At 42.8% G+C, this 20,310-nt stretch overlaps 1 protein-coding gene across 1 annotated transcript; it reads left to right on the top strand.

Annotated features, from left to right (window-relative positions):
• The first annotated feature begins 462 nt into the window (after positions 1–462).
• On the top strand, positions 463–6,556 carry sgcb (sarcoglycan, beta (dystrophin-associated glycoprotein)). The gene is made up of 6 exons (XM_083766958.1): positions 463–554; positions 1,869–2,078; positions 2,411–2,596; positions 2,982–3,173; positions 3,966–4,097; positions 4,250–6,556. The coding sequence occupies exons 1-6, from the start codon at positions 540–542 to the stop codon at positions 4,451–4,453; spliced, it is 939 nt and encodes a 312-aa protein (XP_083623084.1). The 5' UTR covers positions 463–539; the 3' UTR covers positions 4,454–6,556.
• Positions 6,557–20,310: the final 13,754 nt, after the last annotated feature.

Here is a 20,310-nt window from a genome sequence, read left to right as displayed (position 1 = left end):
TGCACATTATCTCCCACAGAATTAAGACTATTTTTACACAAACAAACGCAACTAGCTGTCAACAGCTGCTGTGTCCAGTTGTCCACGATTATTATTAGGCCACATTGGTGGACAATGTCTCCTCGAATTTATCATTGCCAATTATTGGTGGACAAAGTAGGCTATATATGCTCGCGTAAATAAGTATGGTAAGCCTGGTCCAAAAATAAGTACAATTAAAATGAAAGAAAATTGACATTTTGATTGAACATTTCACAAACCAAAGTTGCAAACATTGTGAAAACAGCACATATGCAAGCGCACAACACCATGCAGCGCCGCAACGTGCAACAAAAAATAGCGCACTGAGCGCACTGTGCAATGCAAACTAATAGGCGAGTGCGCTCCCGGTGCGCATTTTGGAACGCACGCATTCTTGCTGTTTACCAGTTGCCTTACAACCGATTAGCCAATCACAGCGGAACAGTCCCTCCGGCTGATGGGATCAAGAGTACTGTAGTAGGCTACGTCGTTAAAGCAGAGACGGAGGGTCTGTCAACATGGCGTCTGAACAGGTCTGATTTTTGTTATTACATTATTATTAGAAGCTGCTCTCATACAACGTTGTCTTGTTCGTAAAACAACATAGTGTATTATCTAGTTAAAGAACTTAGTAAACGTAATAAAGTAAGCCATACGTATGTGTATGTATTATTATGGCATGGCAAATAACGGTATTCTGGCCTACGCTCTCTTCAGATTAAGATCATTGCTGTTGACTGTTGATCATCATAATAACCATTTATGAGCATACATTAATTTAAAAGGAAATACAACAATACGACGCCGTCTTTGTTTGCGTTAAATATAGGTCTGCCATAAACCCATTTAGCTCCCACTACCATAGCATGACAGAAATGTATTTTTAGTCATGATGGGATGGTCACACACAGACATGTAGACGCGCATACCTCTGCACACAAGCAGCGCAGCAAAGTGCGCATTACAAGCTGGTGCAACCCTTACACGATTTTTTTTGCTGATTGTACCAATCATGAGGTTATAGACAAGTCAAGATCATAATAGGTATTTTTATGATCTTGTAGTCATGATACAGTATATCCTTATCATACGGATATGTAGGCCTACTGTATACTGTATCTTCAATGTCTATCGACTGTTGAGTGATTTTAGACTATCTTGGAAGTACTCCACAGGTTTTTGAGGGGCGCCAGTCCCGACCCTCCTATATACAGGTTTAATGTTTGTTTTTAGTTCAATGTTTGTTTTAAAAACGCCATTGACAATAAAGGGAAAATGTACTTCATATTGTCCCTCATTACGTCATATTGTCTCTTTATTGTTAATGGCATTTAATGTTTGTTGGCACCGTTTGTTTTACATAACCATTACATCACCTCTGACCACAACACAGGCAGCGCTCCAGTCATAATTACTTGCGCAAGTACTACATACATGTATACAATATACATGTATGTAATCTGGCACCACATGCATAAAGTAGGTAGGTAGTAAATGGTTAAACGTAATAATTCAACATTTCAAACGTTCCTTCACAGAGAAACAGATTTGACAGTTTGTAGCGGTCGAAAGTACTTGCGCGCTCTGCTTGCAACAAGCAAGTATGCACTCGACAGAGTGCAGTTCTAGTTAATTATACATTTGTTTGTTTATACAATATCTTTGCTAATACTAAAATGTTGGACTTATGTTAATGTGTATTTTCACTGTGCATGAGAATGCTACGCGTGCCAAAGTCCTTGTAGTGGTGCCGGTCCACGTAAGAAATGAGAATAAACCAAATAGCAGTCTTCAAGGGACAAGAATGTGTATTTTCAGACATTTGATCTGTAATATTTGCATTGCAGGAGAGCTCAAATGGGCCAATGAAGAGGTCCATGAGAGAGAAGGCCATAGAGCGACGCACCGTCAACAAGGAGCATAACAGTAACTTCAAAGCAGGTTATGTGCCCATAGAAGAGGAGCGTCTCCACAAGACAGGCCTGAGGGGACGCAAGGGGAACATCGCCGTGTGTGTCATCGTCCTGCTGTTCCTGCTCGCTCTAATCAACCTCATAGTGAGTACATGGCGCCTGTTAAATGTCACCTGTTAACAATAAAAAAGGATATGCCCGCACACTGCCGAACTGTACGGTACAGGAGCAGCTCCAGGAGCATTGGTTTATTTTTCAAAGAAGCAACGATTCGGTCACTGATGACCTTCTTCAGGCATATCTGAAGAAGGTGACTGAAATGTTGCTGCTTTGAATAACGTGAGCTATTGAGCTTGTATAGCTGCTATTTTTGAATAACAAAGTATAAAATAATGCTTTTTAGCTCAAATAAAAAATGACTTTCCCAGTTAATGCCTACAGATTGTAACTTTAAAAGTTGTGAATTGGACTCACAGATCACTTTAGTGATATGGACGGTGATCCGGATCGGTCCCAGCGGCTGTGACAGCATGGAGTTCCTTGAGAGCGGACTGCTGCGTTTCAAGCAGAAGGCAGACATGGGCATCGTCCACCCGCTGCATAAGAGCGCCGTAGGGGGTCGCAAGGACCAGGACCTGATCATCACTGGCAACAACCACCCGGTGAGAAACCAATGCCATCATACCGCTAGTCTCAAGACTGATCTACACTTCATCGTACGATGGTGTTTGTTGTGTGGCGAAAATAGAGTCCTCAACTTTTGCCCGAACCCTACCATACCCGAACCAACATCTTTGAACCATGTTTTATAGTGTTCCAGTTCAATCCAATTTTGTCCAATTTTGTTGTTTCATCACTTACAATTTTACTTTTACTGTATGTAACTGTATCCTGAATGGATCAAACAAACATATGTTCTGTTTTCTAAAGAGCTGAAGAGATGGGTATCACTGTCACTGAACAAACACTCTATATAGCAATGATAATAACTGGAATACAGAGTAATGTCTGTTAACCTTCTATTTGTTCATGTATGTGTCATCCCAGGTGGTGTTCCAGCAGGGTACCACTAAGCTGAGTGTGGAGAAAGACAAGACTTCCATCGTCAGTGATGTTGGCATATCTTTCACAGACCCTCGCACCCAGAAAACATATTTCAGCACAGACTTTGAAAACCATGAGTTCCACCTGCCCAAAGGAGTCAAAACACTCAGTGTACAGAAGGCCTCCACAGAAAGGGTATATATACCACAGTAATAACTAATAATAAATGTATGAGTACTTAAACAATTATGATAGCATTAGTAAAAGGTAGGTCCTGTCATTTCATGTATCACAGATGATGGCATTGATCCCAACCGGATCAGCCATTTTCTCGCACCAACTCTGTTGAACCAAATCAAATGCAGGGCAACTCTGATCAATTCTATTACCATCCTAATTGAAAGATGTTTGATTTAACAGATGTTTCTTGTGGCAAATATGTTTGACTGCTATTGAACACCTAGAGCATTTGGATTAGCCAGTCCCACTTCCATAATATTGAAAATAAACTACAGAGATTCTAATCCCAGCCAAATGTTTCCATGAAATAAGAACATGCATATATAAAACCTTTATTGATTGAGGGGAATTCAGGTGTAGCACTAGCAGCAACAACTGTAAGAGTCAAACACAGGAGAGGTACAGGTAAACCAACAAAAGAAAAAGACTTAAGTCATAGTCCAGTTTTCGGTGAGGAGGTGACTACCGAAAACTGCCAGCGTCACGCCGCAGTTCTCACCGCTCACACAACACATGTCTCTGTTTTTACCACCAAGAGGTGGTCACCTCTTCACCGATAACTGGACTATGAATAGGCCTTTAGATTCAGCTTAGATCTCTCAGACGTCCAGTGAAATCAGATCTCTGATGTTGTTTGGGAAGCTGTAACTTTAACTCTATGCTCGTGCAAATAGGGCTAAAGTTCTACTCACATATTTGATGTTTAGCAGTGGGTAAATCTCTGACGCAGCTTTTGTCTGTTTTCAGATCACAAGTAATCTCACCAGTGATCTTCTCATCAAAGGGGACGGCAGCGCCATTATCCGTGGCAACGAGGGGGTCAACATCATGGGCAAGGATGTGGAGTTCAGAATGGGGGGAAACCTGGAATTTAGGGCAGTAAGTGGACAAATACTTCACAATCTGACTTGATGTACTGTACTATTATGATCTTTGTCTCTCTGTTATTAAAGGAGCACTTCACCCAATTTCAACCATATCTATTTAACACAAAGTCACATCACCTTTAAAGCAGAGTTTTCTCCCTGCAGGAGAACAGTATTGTCCTGAACGGCTCCATCATGATCAACACCACTCGAATCCCGCACTCGTCTGGCGACAGGTATGCCCCCGACGATGGCAAGGAGAGGTACAAGCTGTGCATGTGTGCTGATGGGACTCTGTTCCGTGTGAAGGTGAAGCATCACAACATGGGCTGCCTGACGTCGGACAACCCCTGCGGAAATCTTCACTAAAAGCCTGATTTATTCTCGAGCTTGTAGGTCGGATATTTAGTGAAACGAGCCGTCACTGAAGTGCTGAACTACCCTGGGACTCCCCTCGCCACACCTCTCTAATACGGCACTAGGGATGTGCGCAGCTACTAGTCAACTAGTCTATTAAACGGTGCTGCCACTACTAATTGTTTACTAAACACTAGTCGTTTAAACCTTTATTTATTATATTATCATAATATTGTGTTACTTTTATTCTAGGAAAAGACATTGTTTGACACAGCACTGCAGTCACGGCTCTCTGTCAGCTTCCTCAAGGTATCTTACTCGTACTATCGTACTGTACTGCCTTTTCTTTAAGGCAGTGGCTGCCTCACGGGTACATTTATCAATCAATTAATCAATCAATCTTTATTTCAGACTCCCATAGGTCTGTATAAATGACAATACAACATAACCAAGTTAGAAATATATATATATTGGAGACACCCTCTCCGATGTCTCCAATAACAAGAAGAGTACCTAATGCTGCTCTTCTTAGGCATGGTTAAAGCCATTTTTGAGTCCTTCAACCTCATAAAACTGTACATAAGAAAAAACTCCCTTCCCCAAACAAAGAATCACCAGCATGGATGATGGCCATCAGAATGTTCACTGGAGCATACTTTTCATGGAGAGAATTTAACTATTATGTTCTTTTAATCTTCCTTTTAATTTTCATTTGAGAAAGAATTTCCTAATTGTTGGAAAAAGGCAGTACTGCTGGAAAACAATTAGGAACAATTTTGCTGAATCAACATACAACATTTTGTGCAAGATAACCAGCATGGTTGCAAACTGAACTACTTTTCTGCAGCATTTAAAATACATTGTATTATTATAAAGCATTTCCAAATGGCTTTTATATGTCACAATAAATTTTCCTATATGTTGTCTGGCCTTATGGAACAAATCGTGCCTAATTTTGGCTGTTTTCCCTTAATTTTTAGACTGGTCATTTAGTCAGTTAAAAAAAACCATTGTTTTAACATCAGTGAATTTAGTCGCTGCTCACATCTCTAAACTGCACAATGTCTGTTTTTTTACTTTCTTTGTATGCCATTTGTTTGTCAAAAAGGGATTGTATATGAATCATTTCAACATGGCCAAAGATCTATATAGAACATATTTGTATACCGTAAACCGTGCACAGTGTTTGAGGTACAGTACCATAGCGGAATATGATTCTCCTATATCTCTTATTTTACTGTGCTTTAACACTGCCCATTAGAAATTAATGGCAGCACAAGTGTTGTTGTTTTTTACCTTACAGTATTATTAATACGCCAGCCTTCGAGGGGAAATTGTGTCAATCTTTATTTGCAATTCATTATTTCTTGCAGCTGTGCAATGCCTATTTCTTCTCCCCATTATAGAAGTCAGGTACTTGTAATGGTGTGGGTCACTATGGTGATTGTTCTTTATAGTCACCGAATTGCACAGGATTATGAGTCTAGGATTAATTGTAATCGATAGGAAACAGTTTAAGCCGTCCGCTATTACTAAAGGTGGATCAAGAGGAGATCTTCGGTTCTGTCTAGAACTATGCCCCTCATGGATGTGCTAATGGATTTATGAGGGATACATACAACTGTAATAATATTCAAATTTTGTTTCACTTTTTATTGTACTATTATTGCATTGTTTGTCAAAGAAACTGGAGGTTGCTTGCACTAAGTTACACTACAGATATAAATGCAAATCTCCTTTTAAACCCTAATGTTCATGAAGGTGTTTGTTTGCCTCATATATTTAACTTGGTTTGAAACCAATATTGAGTGGTATACATTTTGTGCAATATAGCATAGCTCTGTTTCAGTGCTAGAAGTTTGATTCTTGATTTATATTTAGTCTTGGAGTGTTTTGTCTTCTATCTATAACATGCAGTACTTAAGTTAAAATCTTGCTGCCAACGTCCATAAAGAAATGAAGTAATCATTCTCCAGTTACGAAGGAAAATCAAAGTTTGTTTCATCAACTGAATGGACATTTTCTCAAAAAGGTAAAATGTCAGTGGGCCTTATTTAAATACCCATATCATGACATTGCATTGTTTGTGTGAATAAAGAGGTATATATGTTTGAATGTCTGTTTGAATCTCCGATTTTATCAAATTTATTATGACATTTATTTAGCCATACATTTTTACATGGCAGTTTTATCATAGGCCTATAATAAAAACTCAGGGCTTGGCTCCCTTCGTCACAATCCCTGGTTATCTGTAAGGCATGTGGAGAACTATTGACAGTAAGACATTAACTACTTGTGTGAATGATTGAAGGAGTGTCCATAAGATTTTATGTCATCTTAGTGTATGTGCATGAGTGAGTAGAATAGTAGATGGTCATACACACTCCAGACTTTGATCGGAGTCGAAAGTCGATATACTGTTGGTGCACTGGAGGTGGGAAGGAGTGACAGTCACAAGTTTTCTTTTTCGGACTATAAAGTGTGGACACGGGTGAGTTTGACATTTTTAACAAATTGCCTCTTTGTATTAGGCTATTGTACATAATGCAGTAGCTCCCTTTTTACTTTGTTTTTATTTCAGTTTGGGCAACTTCACAGAATTATAAGCATACTTTCTTACAACAGAGCGTCAACAACAATGGGACAATACTGTGAACAATACTGAGAACAGACATGACATGCATAGTAGCTCCCTTTTGACTAGTGATTCAGTGTGATGTCTGCTATTTCATAGATCATGTATAATGCTGAATGTCTAGATGGAGGTTTTGATATTTTACAGTACATGGCTAACATTCATTTTACTGCAGCTTGTTCAAATCAAAACAGACACTTATAACTCTGATCACTTATTCTATCCCAAGCTCTGCTGGGCTGGTTGTGATGGCAGTGCCACACTGGCCCTTCGTGGCAACAGTTGTGCTTTTTCTTCACCCACACGGGCTCCCTGCCCACCCCACGGCCTGCCTTGGTCACAGGGCTCCTGTGTTGAACTGCTCCTCCTCTGGTCTCTCCCTCGCACCGCAACACATCCAGGCCACTGTCTCCGAGCTTGATCTGTCCCATAACCTCCTGGACTTGATCTCACTGCGCCAGCCTTATCCCAATCTCAAGAACATATGGCTGGGAAACAACAGCATAAGACACCTGTCCCTGTGTGTGGAGAGGACCGTCAGAGGCCGAGCCGCTGCGCATCCACGTCGGTCCAGATCACAGCGCAGGCAGGGATGTGTATCTTGGGCACCCTCCCTGCAGCTGTTATCTGTTGAGAGGAATCAGCTGGTGCAATTTCCTGAGGGTGAGTACCATACACTCACAAATAAAACATTGTCTCAGCACCTCAACATGTCCTACAGTGTTGAGAAACATAGCTACTTTCAAAATCTAACACATACTGTACTGTGGCCTATTACTTATCACTTTAAATAAAATGTAACAAGTTATGTCACAAGATTACTTTCTATGCAAGTCTATCTGTTAATGGCTATATTATGTTTGTGATACTTTTGCTTTATACTTTCATACACACTTGCAAATGAAAAACATTAAATGTGAAAGGATAAGCTAAATAGAATAGAGAGGATTGCTTAGTGTGTGGCAGTGTTAAAATGCTTTTCAGCACCCCAAAGTTCAATGCCATGATGAAACAAAAGATGCTGTAGCACCCTCTATTGGTGCAGAATGTACAGTTAAATGTGATAATAGTATATATATTATGCATTGCACATTGCAATTAGTGTGCATGAATTAATGCAAATAACATTTAATTCTAATAAAAACAGAGTTGACATATACTATACCTAGCCTTATATTGGCTTGAGACTGGGAGGTCAGGGGTTAAATCCCAGGCCGGGTCATACCTCAGCATCAATGGGTGGATTGACATACATATACCTTTGTCTGGTGTTGCGCCATACATAGCAGATCTTAACAACAACACGCCACATTGCTTGAAGATGTGCTATATTTGGCACACGACACCGATGCCCAACGTCGTATACTAGTGTCTTGAACAAAGGTACAGGGTGGCAATGTAGCATCTTCACTGGTGATATACTATATTCCATTCACAATCCAGCATTCTGATTCTGAATCAGTGCAGAACCATTTCATTGATGGTCTGTTGTTGTTGTTCGTTCCATCACAATCAGAAACTATAATCCAAAATAATCAGAAACCTATAATTCATTAGCCTGATTATCAGACTAGCTTTGGGCGGGGTCTTTGGGTCTGTGTTCCAAAATCGCTGTGTGAACCGGTCTGGAGCGGATGGTAAAATACGTCATGAGTCACTGATTTGTAGTCATCGGGCAGGAAACCACAACAGGAATATTGAAATACCCAAAATAATGCGACCATAATTTTAGGTTGCCTGGTGAAACCACTCCCCCTGCTGGACAACATTTGCATTCTGCCAGAAGGGAGAGTCTGATGTCTCTCGGGCAAAGACAATGTACTCCGGACCAAATCAGACCGAAGTGATATGCGGCCGCTAGAGGCGGGATCAACGCAAGACTGATGCTGTGGAATCAAATGTAAACACAACCTAACAAGACTACAACTCGAAATTATTATGGAGATATCAGATTGTTGTCCTGCTGCTTCCGGTTCATCGTTTCTGCTTGAGAGAGCCCAGATGCAGGCAGGAGGAGGGAACTTGTGAACTCAAAGGAACTTGTGAACTCAATACTGCTGCAATCTGGCAGAGTAGGGTTAAACTTTAGGGCCTATCCAATAAAATTTAATTTCCCCGTGGGATAACAAAGGTATACAGACGATAAATAGTCTGGAAAATACACTCACATTTATATTTAAAAACTCACTACGCTGCATCAATCCTTTTATTGGGTAGGCCCTAAAATTATGATCGTGGGAATAGAGGGTATGCGCGTGACATGATCAAGTACCCGGAAGTTTTGCAGGAACGCCTACTGAGTGCAAACAATACTTTTTGACCTTGACAGCCCATACATCCAAACAGAAAAGTCCTATCTGACCTAACTCACTTTGCCACTCGAATTCTGCCCAGGCTAATAGAGGAGTAGTTAAGTAAAAGTACTGTGTTACCGTCAAATAAAAATACATGTAACAGATAACAGCAGGCTAGAATCAGAGTGGTCTCTTCGTTGGGTCCAGTGCACACTTGTTAGTTAGTGAAAGTAGGGAAAAACTGAAGTTTCTAGCTTTCAGCCAAAGCTGTGTCCTTTGTCAGGGCAGAGTCCTGATCCTCTATTGTTTCACACTGGGACCCAAATGTGTACATCATGGACATGCACGTTCTGCAACGCCCAATATGTTTACATTTATCTGTAAACCTGTCAGAACATCTTGTGACCCACTTTTTTGTTCCAAAGTATATTTGCTGAGAAATTAATGTTTTTGGTCTGTGAACTGTGTATGCACTGTATGATAGCACTGCACAACCATTCTATGAACCACATATAGACACATTGTACATGTGTATTGTCAGTAGCCGAAGTAAACAAATACAGAGGAAATCATTGTTATCCATCATCTGTGGTACTTTGCTCTATTTATAAATGATTAATCATCACTGCACAACCTCCAACCAGTCACAGCACATGTCTACCTGCATTCCAGCGATAACAGGCTGTAAATGTGCAATGATTATGCTTTTAAGCAGAGGTGGGAGAAAAAAAAACACCCTAATCATCAGTTTTATATAGTGAGTCAGAGCAGCTTCCTGTGAGTAACTTAGGTTCTGTCAGATGAGTATGCGAGGACAGCCTGGCCCATTCCGAAGCCAGACGCTGAGCACTCTGTTGACAGTCACAGACTGGTGTCCTGCTTGGTATTCTGCTCACAGACGCGTCAGGGCCTCTCTAATGAGGCACAGACCCACAGAGGCTTACTGGAGTCCAGCAGGCTCCCTGAGACTGAGACTGACTCGCTCCACTGAAAATGGGGGACTTAAGGCAGCGGAGATGGAGGCGCGAGCAGCTGGGAGAAATTCTTGGCCATTAATTAGCCCTACTTTAAAAGCACACGCTAATGCATATTGCGAAATAACCCCGGAGGAAATCCATATTGACATTCCAGAGGCGAAGTGTTCTTTCGCATTGGAAAATCGAAATATATTATGTTCATCACCTCATGAGATGTGCAATACACATGCAGAGGGCCGTAATGTTAATTATTCTCCTTGTGAACAAATAACGGCAGTGTTTTGTATAAGGTTCTCTCACATCGTTCACATTTAGGAAGAGGTTGGAAGCTACAGGTGTACAAAACCAATTAAGTCAAAAGTCAATAAAGTATAGCCATCCCATAATATTTGCTGTGAATTCACTTATTTCAGAACTGGATCCAATTACGATGTGACTTAATGTGGATCTCAGACTTCATGTGGCCCGTCACCGTCATCCATATGACGCATCATACGACATACAGTAGATCCGGACAGACGATAGATCTTGTAGAACACTGTAACAATGGACCCATAAGGATTCAAATTAATTAACACTCTTGTATTGTGGAGTAACCAGAGAACCTCTCATACTACTCTGTTGTTGTGTCAAGCAGGGCTGGGAGGCAGCGAGTCCCTACAGGTGCTGCAGCTTGCCTATAACAGGATCTCCACACTGCAGCCTGCTGACTTGAATGCTCTGCGACAGCTGAGAGAGCTCCACCTGCAGCACAACCGCATCACCAGCCTCCATCCACAAGCACTCACCCCCCTGTCCCAGCTCAGGGTAACGCTGCTACTATCCTCTATCCCAGGATACAGAGTATATCACCGTAGGCCCTGTTTGACATGTAGATTATGATTTTATTATAAACTCACTGATGAAAGCCAGCGTGGAATGGATATCTATATTAATTGCAGGCCATGAGCACTTTCTATTCAATAACATCCGCATTTAATTTAACTCTGAATGAATGTACAAATGTAAAGTGCATGTGGACACTCTTAGAATCAACATTAGAAATATAACCTGTCCTGTGAAAGATCATCAACTTGGTGTGATATCTGGAGGAGGCAAAGCTTTGGGTGTTTTGCATTTGTTGAATGTCCAATAGACAAATAAAAAATCACACCCGTGTGAAGTGAGGGGATGCTCGTCGTACGTCATGATGTAACTTGTCTACCGTATTTGCTCAGACACATTTATTTAATTAGTTTGTGTAAGACGAAAATCTACACTAATAGCTGAATATAGGAGGGGCTAGCTACCTGGTATAATATTTCAACAACCTCAGTCATTTGTAGTTTAATAGTCGCACTCACAATATGCAAGCATATCATTGATGCTGCCGGCAAGGTGTTCAGACTTTCATTTTGCATTCCGCAAAGACTTTGCCTGCAATGTTGTAGATCCCCAGTAGGCATCATGAATGCCGAAACCAGATTGCCGATGCTCAAAATGTGGCGCATGTTCACATGTGACACCAAAATCAAATATGCCGATACACAATCTTGTATATCTGAATGGGGTTCAAGACAGAATAAGCAATCGGGTGACATATTTCGACACCCATATTATTTGCTCTGTCCTCCCTCCCAGGTCCTGGATCTGAGCTTCAACCTGCTGAGCACCATCACCCCGCTGACCTACCTGTCGCTACGCACTGTCAGGGTTGGGGTGGATCTCGGGGGGAACAGGTGGAGGTGTGACTGCAGCATGCAGAGTGTCAGAAGATGGATGGCCTTCGATACAGCCCGAGGCCGCCATGCCTGGAGGATGGTGTGCGCTTCCCCCTCTGCTCTCTCAGGTAGGGCGGTCACGATCTTTGAAAGTTTAGTTGGCGATTAATCGTTGCATAGATATGTCAAATAACTTACATTAAATTACTGACAGTGACTGGTAGCCTACTAATAATCCAAATAATGTACTGTAATGTTCTGTAGATTGGCTATTTTCACAAACTTTCATGAATGGAAACAGTTTTGATGATTACAGCATGAAAAGTAATTGCAATTATCTCAAATAATTGCAATTATCTCAAATAATTGCGATCAAGTGATTGTGTAATAATTGTAACGGGCCTACTCTCAGGTAGGGACCTGCTCCGGCTGGACGAAGACCACTTGACCTGTTCTACGGCCGACAGCTCGCCAGGTCAGCACCACCACCAGGACATCACAGTGGACGAAGGCTCGGAGATACTGCTGCCCTGTGGCCCCACACACCAAGGTAACTTTAATAATCACAGTACACATACTGCTGCCCTGTAGCCCCACACCATGATAGATTCATCAAAAACACCAGTCCTTTTTTCTGGTGATTGATTTTGTCCTAATACGTGAGGGGCCGTGGTTTTTCATTTACTGTTTTCATTTATTTTTAAATATTGTTTTTGCTGCTGCTGCAGGACCGAAGAGACTAAAGAATCCAAACAATATTTAAAAATGAATGAAAACAGCAAATGAAAAACCACGCCCCCTTCGCATATTAGAAGGACAATATCAGTCACAAGAAAAAAGGACGGGTTTAAAAAATATATTAAACTCAGTGCCACTGGCCCTTCCCCCTTAATCTATCATGGTTAAAATGGAGTTAGAAGTTACAATGGGTTTGTATAGGGAGGGGCAGCTAAAATGAATATCAAATATCTAAATACTGAATCAAGCAACTTAAATACTGTCTGTGGTGTTCACATAAGCCTGTGTAGATGATGAAATGTCCAAATGTTTTTTTGAAAGTGAAATATCCCTTTAATACAATGTAACCAGTAGTTACATTTTATTCATCTACCATACATTGGTTACAATTGCGTTTACAACGTTCCAGATTGCATTTGTAACTCCAAAAGAGTCTATATGCAACTATGCACTCTCTTTTGAGTTAAATGAACACTAAGAATTGTACTGTGTATAGTTTCTCCAACAATAAGTATTGATCTCAAAGCCTCGATATAATCAAGAGATAAATTCAAAGTTAATCTAATTTATAGGTAGGCCTACTGCTTTCTCAGTACTTGATTTTGTTAATTTAAACAAGGTTTTATCTCTAGGATTGTCTTGCTGATTGTTTTAAAGATGTTTTGCTTATTACAATTTTACAGAGCGTTTCTGTTTTTGTTAACACTTTGTAACTGTTTTTAAAAAGTATCACCATATACTACTTTGCATGGCAAATAGCGAAAATACAAGATCTACAAACTCAGCTAGTAGAACTGCCATTTTTTTGAAAAAATTGGGGAAAGAAATTCCTGACATGCCCAAAACAGAGATGACAGGGTGAAGGTTGTTGATAATGATGATGATTTATTATATTTCCACGTATTGTTTTTATTGTAGTTTCAACATGGTGGACGCCACAAGGTGAAGTGCCTCTGAAGCAATCTCAGCCTGGCTTGCTGATCAGTAACATCACAAAGACAGACACCGGACTGTATGTATGTGTGACTGAATCGCAGCAGGGTTCACTGTCTGTATTCAACCTGCAAATCAGGAAGACTGAGAGCAAATCCAGAAGCCCTAGGAGTGTGCCCAGGGGTTTAATCCCACAAGACATCATTCATAGGGTGGCCAACGAAACTAATAAGTACCCTACGCAATCCGACCTGGCTCTTGCCGTGAGTCTGTCTGTTATCATCACCTTCCTGGTAGCATTCATCATCGGAGTTCTGGTCAGACCTTGCATTGACATTCTCCGGAGAAGGATGTGCACAAAGAAAGAGTCCTCAGCAACTTACGATGTATCTGCTGCGGAACAAAGACCTTATGACAATGAGGCCTACTCTGATGGAGAGGAGTCGGTGGAAACCGAGAGGCACAGGGAAAGGAGGGTCACGTTTAGCACTGTGGACACAGCAACTGTGGAACACAGCAACGTGCCATACTATGACACCGTTGCCAACCTGCAGGAAAACACCAGCAAAGACTTAGTGATAGGAGGTGGAATGATCATGACTAAGGACCAGTCTGAGGAAGCAGGCAGTGATGGCAGCTCACAGCAGGGCAGTCCAGAGACAGGGAGAGGAGGTAGAGACCGGCAAGATGACCCTCACCAGGGCCCCGCCCATAGAATGGAGTTTGAGCACATCCCAGATCCAAGTGACCAGGGAGAGAGGGGAAGCCTGTCCTCACACTCAGATAATTCACACCCTGACAAAGAGCAAAAAGAGAAACTATTGATGCAGAAAGATCCCCATGCACCTCAGTTCCCTCAACAGGCAGAGGATGCCTTTCAGCAGAGGTCCACTACGACCAGACCAGTAGAAGTGTCTCAGACTTCCATCGAAGGCACAGGATTTACCTGTGAGCCCTTTGCTGAGTGGCCACCGAACATGAATGACCAGAACCTGAGGGACCCTGACCTGTGGAATGACAGCGGAGAAAAGTTTGATTTCAGTGACTCCATTCGAAGTGGTTCAGCAAGATCCAGCAGTCTCTTTAGCTCTTTCAACCAGTCAAATCAGAATGTGTTGTCTTCCTCGGATAAGTGGAAGCATGCCGATAATTCCAGCTCCAGCTCCAGTATGAGTGGGGATGAACCCACACAGTACACGATCAATTCAGAGGGAGAGGGGCATGTTGAGGCGATCCAACTCACTCATGACACTAAAGTAGATATTGTGAACCCTTGCCTTAAACAGGATGCTAGTTCAAAGCAACAGGGCCATGGTGAAGATCCTTTCAAAGCTTATGATGAGGAATTCAACCAGGCAGTGTGTAGAAATGACACGCAAAGTCCTTCAGTAGGCCTGGAACACTCTGATTCATCCCATTCCAGTGACAGGGACGGTGGGCACACACAGCACACAGTGAAACAAGACAGGAAAGAGGAGGAGAAAATGGAATGGATGCTCAGTGAGATTGATAAGCAAGAGAGCAAGCTGCCTGAAGCAGAACAACCGGGCCTCGGTGTGGGTGACCCCCACACCAGGAAGCATCTGAAAACCAGAGCGCCATTACCACCAGCAGCTCAATTACCCTCTTCCAGCAGTGAGAGTGAAGCAGAAACGGCAGACCGTGTAGAAGTAAGGAGAGACCAAATGGAGCTGGAGATGACAAGTCGTGAGCCAGACACAAGCCTGCCTGCCTTGGATCTCCAGAACATCCCCAAAGTCAAAAGACATCTCGATATCAAAGTACGCTCATCAAGTAGTGAGAATGAAGATCAGATTACAGGACACACAGTAAAGCTAAATGTTCCCCAAACCAAGAGGAATGCACCATTGCCACCCAACTTATCTTCTAGTAGTAAAAGTGAGGAGGAGACAGTAGACCTTACAGTGAAGCTTGTAGGAGCCAAAGCCTTTGAATCGGAAATAATATCTGGCTCTTCCCATCCGAGTCCTGTCTCTCTGCCTTCTAACAAAGCTGTCAGAACCAATCCCAGTGACTCAGAAAGCAGCTCAGATGAAACGGAGTCTGGCATAGCCACACCCAAACTGGAACCGAAACCTGAGTCAAGATGGCCTATTTTGGATCTCAGCAGTGTCCCCCATGTCAAGAGACGTTTGGACATCAAAGTTCTTTCACCAACACCACCTGATTCACTCTGTGATGAAACTGCTGGCCACAAAGTGAAACAGGAATGGGACAGAGCTGATATGGAGATATCACATCGTGAGCCACAGACAAAGTGGCCTGACACAGATCTCAGTGCTGTGCAATCAAGTTCTTCCAGCAGTGAGAGTGAGGATGAAATGAGATACACTGCATCTAAACCAGAGAGGGATGTAGGGACCATCGAAAGGGAGGCTGTTCCACATCCAAAAGAGACATTGGAGGTTTCTCTGACTTCCAAAAGAGCTCTCAATATCACCCTGAAAAACAGTGCTGACATCGCAGAGGACAGAACCACAGCTGATATCAGCCCAGCCCAAAGAGTAACCCCAGAGCTTGAGTCATCCTCTTCAAGCAGTGAAGGTGTGGATGAACATCAAGACCACGGAGTGAAACAGACAAACACTGGGACAGAAAACGCAGGCGATGTGCTGGCTGCTCTGGGTGTTCCCCGTCTTAAAAGGCGCATGGATATAAAATCCCCTGAGAAGCCTCCGCCTGCACCACCGTCACAAAGAGCACAAGTTTCCTCATCCAGCAGTGAGAGTGAAGATGAGATGGGTAAAGTACAGAGAGAAACGTCTGAGTTACACTTTAAAAGCCAATCATCAAGCCAATCATCAAAGGTGGAAAAAGAGTCAAAGCAGACAGAATCGGATCTCAGCAGTGTCCTCCATATCAAGAGGCGCCTGGATATCAAAGCAGTTTCACCACTACAGAGTGAATCCTCTTCCAGCAGTGAGGATGACACGAGCAATCAAACAAAGGAACATGATGGAGACGGGCTTGATTTAGGGAGCAAAGGACCTAAGCCAGAGACAAAGTGGCCTAACCTGGATTTCAGCACAATCCCTGTACTGAAGAGGCGTCTGGATATCAAAGCACCATTACCAGACGACTCTTTTTCTTTCAGAAGTAAAGACGAGGGTGCAGACCACACCATAAAACTAGGGGAAAGAGATGCTGGAAACTTAAACAGCGAACCAGGAATAAATGTTTCACTTGCCCAACCGAAAGATCCATTGGTAGAGGTTTCTCTCACTCCCAAGAGAGCTCTCAATATCACCCTAAAAAACAGTGCTGACATCACAGATGAGGCAGAGGACAGAACCACAGCTGATCTCAGCTCAGCCCAAAGAGTAACCCCAGAGCTTGAGTCAAGGTGGGCCGGGATGACTCTGGGGGTCTCTCATCTGAGAAAAGATACAGGCAGTGCATCACCCAAAGTACCATCAGCACCTCTGCCTGAGTCATCCTCTTCAAGCAGTGAAAGTGAGCATGAACATCAAGACCACGGAGTGAAACAGACAAACACTGGGACAGAAAACACAGATGTGCTGGCTGCTCTGGGTGTTCCCCGTCTTAAAAGGCGCATGGATATAAAATCCCCTGAGAAGCCTCCGCCTGCACCACCGTCACAAAGAGCACAAGTTTCCTCATCCAGCAGTGAGAGTGAAAATGAGATGGGTAAAGGACAGAGAGAAACACCTGCGTTACACTTTAAAAGCCAATCATCAAAGGTGGAAAAAGAGTCAAAGCAGACAGAATTGGATCTCAGCAGTGTCCTCCATATCAAGAGTCACCTGGATATCAAAGCAGTTTCACCACTACAGAGTGAATCCTCTTCCAGCAGTGAGGATGAAACGAGCAATCAAACAAAGGAACATGATGGAGATGGGCTTTATTTAGGGAGCAAAGGACCTAAGCCAGAGACAAAGTGGCCTAACCTGGATTTCAGCACAATCCCTGTACTGAAGAGGCGTCTGGATATCAAAGCACCATTACCAGACGATTCTTTTTCTTTCAGAAGTAAAGACGAGGGTGCAGACCACACCATAAAACAAGGGGAAAGAGATGCTGGAAACTTAACCAGCGAACCAGGAATAAATGTTTCACTTGCCCAACCGGAAGCTCCATTAGTAGAGGACAGAACCACAGCTGATATCAGCCCAGCCCAAAGAGTAACCCCAGAGCTTGAGTCAAGGTGGGCCGGGATGACTCTGGGGGTCTCTCGTCTGAGGAAACATACGGGTAGTGCATCACCCAAGGATGCATCACCCAAAGTACCAGCACCTCTGCCTGAGTCATCCTCTTCAAGCAGTCAAAGTGAGGATGAACATCAAGACCACGGAGTGAAACAGACAAACACTGGGACAGAAAACGCAGGAGATGTGCTGGCTGCTCTGGGTGTTCCCCGTCTTAAAAGGCGCATGGATATAAAATCCCCTGAGAAGCCTCCGCCTGCACCACCGTCACAAAGAGCACACGTTTCCTCATCCAGCAGTGAGAGTGAAAATGAGATGGGTAAAGGACAGAGACTAACGCCTGAGTTACACTTTAAAAGCCAATCATCAAAGGTGGAAAAAGAGTCAAAGCAGACAGAATCAGGTCTCAGCAGTGTCCTCCATATCAAGAGTCACCTGGATATCAAAGCAGTTTCACCACTACAGAGTGAATCCTCTTCCAGCAGTGAGGATGAAACGAGCAATCAAACAAAGCAACATGATGGAGACAGGCTTAATTTAGGGAGCAAAGGACCTAAGCCAGAGACAAAGTGGCCTAACCTGGATTTCAGCACAATTCCTGTTCTGAAAAGGCGACTGGATATCAAAGCACCATTACCAGACGATTCATTTTCTTTCAGCAGTAAAGAGGAGGGGAAAGAGATGCTGATATCAGCTGATATCAGCCCAGCCCAAAGAGTAACCCAAGCTAAGCCAGAGATAAACTGGCCTCTATTGGGTTTAAACAGAATCCCTGGTATGAAGAGGAGTCTGGATATCAAAGCACCAGGTGAGTCTTCCTCTTTCAGCAGTAAAGAGGAGAGTGCAGACTACGCCATAATACTAGGGGAAAGAGAGGCTGGAAACACAGAAAAAGATTCCCATCTAAATGTGGGAGGAATAAATGTTTCACTTCAGAACATCAGCTTTGATCAGATGGTGAGGAAAAGGATTGAGCATATAAGACCCGATCCACGTGCAGACTTGCATCCTGAGTCGAAGTGGACTGGCTTTGTTCATCACTCAAAAAGTACAATCAGCGTATCAGAAGAGAGACATGTGGTGAAGTCAGACCTACCCGCCTCCAACTCTTGGAGACCTGTGAATGTTCAGCCACAACAACAAGCTCCACCTGAAGTCCCGGGAAAGCATCCACCTTTCACTTCTTCCTCAAGCAGCGACAGCGAGGATGACAAAAAACAAGAGAGAGAGAAACACGAAATCACACCATCAAACTCATACTCATCCGTTGGTCCCATGAGTACTTCTCTGCAACCCAGAGGAGCTCTTAATCTTGACATCAAGTTTGACAACACCTCTAGCAGCACAGATGGAATAGATGGGAGCGTCTGGTCAGAGGACCGGAGGGAGAGGAAGGGCCTGGGTGCTCTGAAAGCCATGTCATCTAACAGAGAGAACTGGGATACAGTACATGAGGAACTTGAAAGAAGCTCTAGTCAACACACTGACCAGTATACATCTTACCATGGGCACACCACTTTTAAGTATCAAGCCACTAGGGACATCAAGCCATTATATTCCTCTACCTCAACAGATGGAACAAAAGCTGCAGGGATGCGGCATGAAATCTCCCAGCTCAGTAGTCATACTGTTGTAGATACCCAGCCACCTCCTGTCCCAGGATCACCACCACCAGAGGAGGACGGGGTGGCAGTGCCTATGTGGAGATCTCTAAAGACCAGTGAAAAGCAAGACGGGGCCTACATGGGTTCAACGTCTTTGACATCTCGAAGTAGTGATGTAGAAAGGAGCCCCAGTCTCATAGGGCTGGGAGTGGCGACGCCATACCACACGACACGGGGCTATCGGAGCATAACCTCCACAACAACACAGCTCCTCCGGACTGACCAGCATAAGAGCAATGTGACCAACACCAGCTCAAAAACCTCCACACTCCATTTTGACCAGTCAAACATTACAGAAGTTTAACGTTGCAAGCAAGCACCATAAAAAGATGATTGACATTGCTGATTTTTTAACTCACTCACTGAATTATACTCTGTGGTTTTAAAAAATGTTTAAATTGTAAACTTGGAAATATGTATAACATAAGTATATATTTGATATACACCAACACTAAGGTACTATGTAAGTACTCATCTTTGACATCATTTTGTAATGTTATAACTTACCAATTAATTTATGAATCATTGATCCATGTCTACTGAATGCATTTTTGAAGTCACATTTCCTTGTCTATATCATGTGCCATTATGTATTAATGGGAGAAAAAGAGAACCTAAGCTCAACTCAATTTCTCTAAATTATTTTCACATCTGGATTAGCATACTGATGAGCATAATAGCAATGACACGTGAGGAATAAATATCTGTATTTGTGGGCAAAACAATCACCTGTATCGAGCA

This window comes from Protomyctophum parallelum (assembly GCF_964188405.1).
Source record: "Protomyctophum parallelum genome assembly, chromosome: 6".
In the NCBI taxonomy this organism is placed as follows: Eukaryota; Metazoa; Chordata; class Actinopteri; order Myctophiformes; family Myctophidae; genus Protomyctophum; species Protomyctophum parallelum.
Note: the sequence above shows the minus strand (reverse complement) of the source record. Positions and strands in the feature narration are given on the sequence as shown.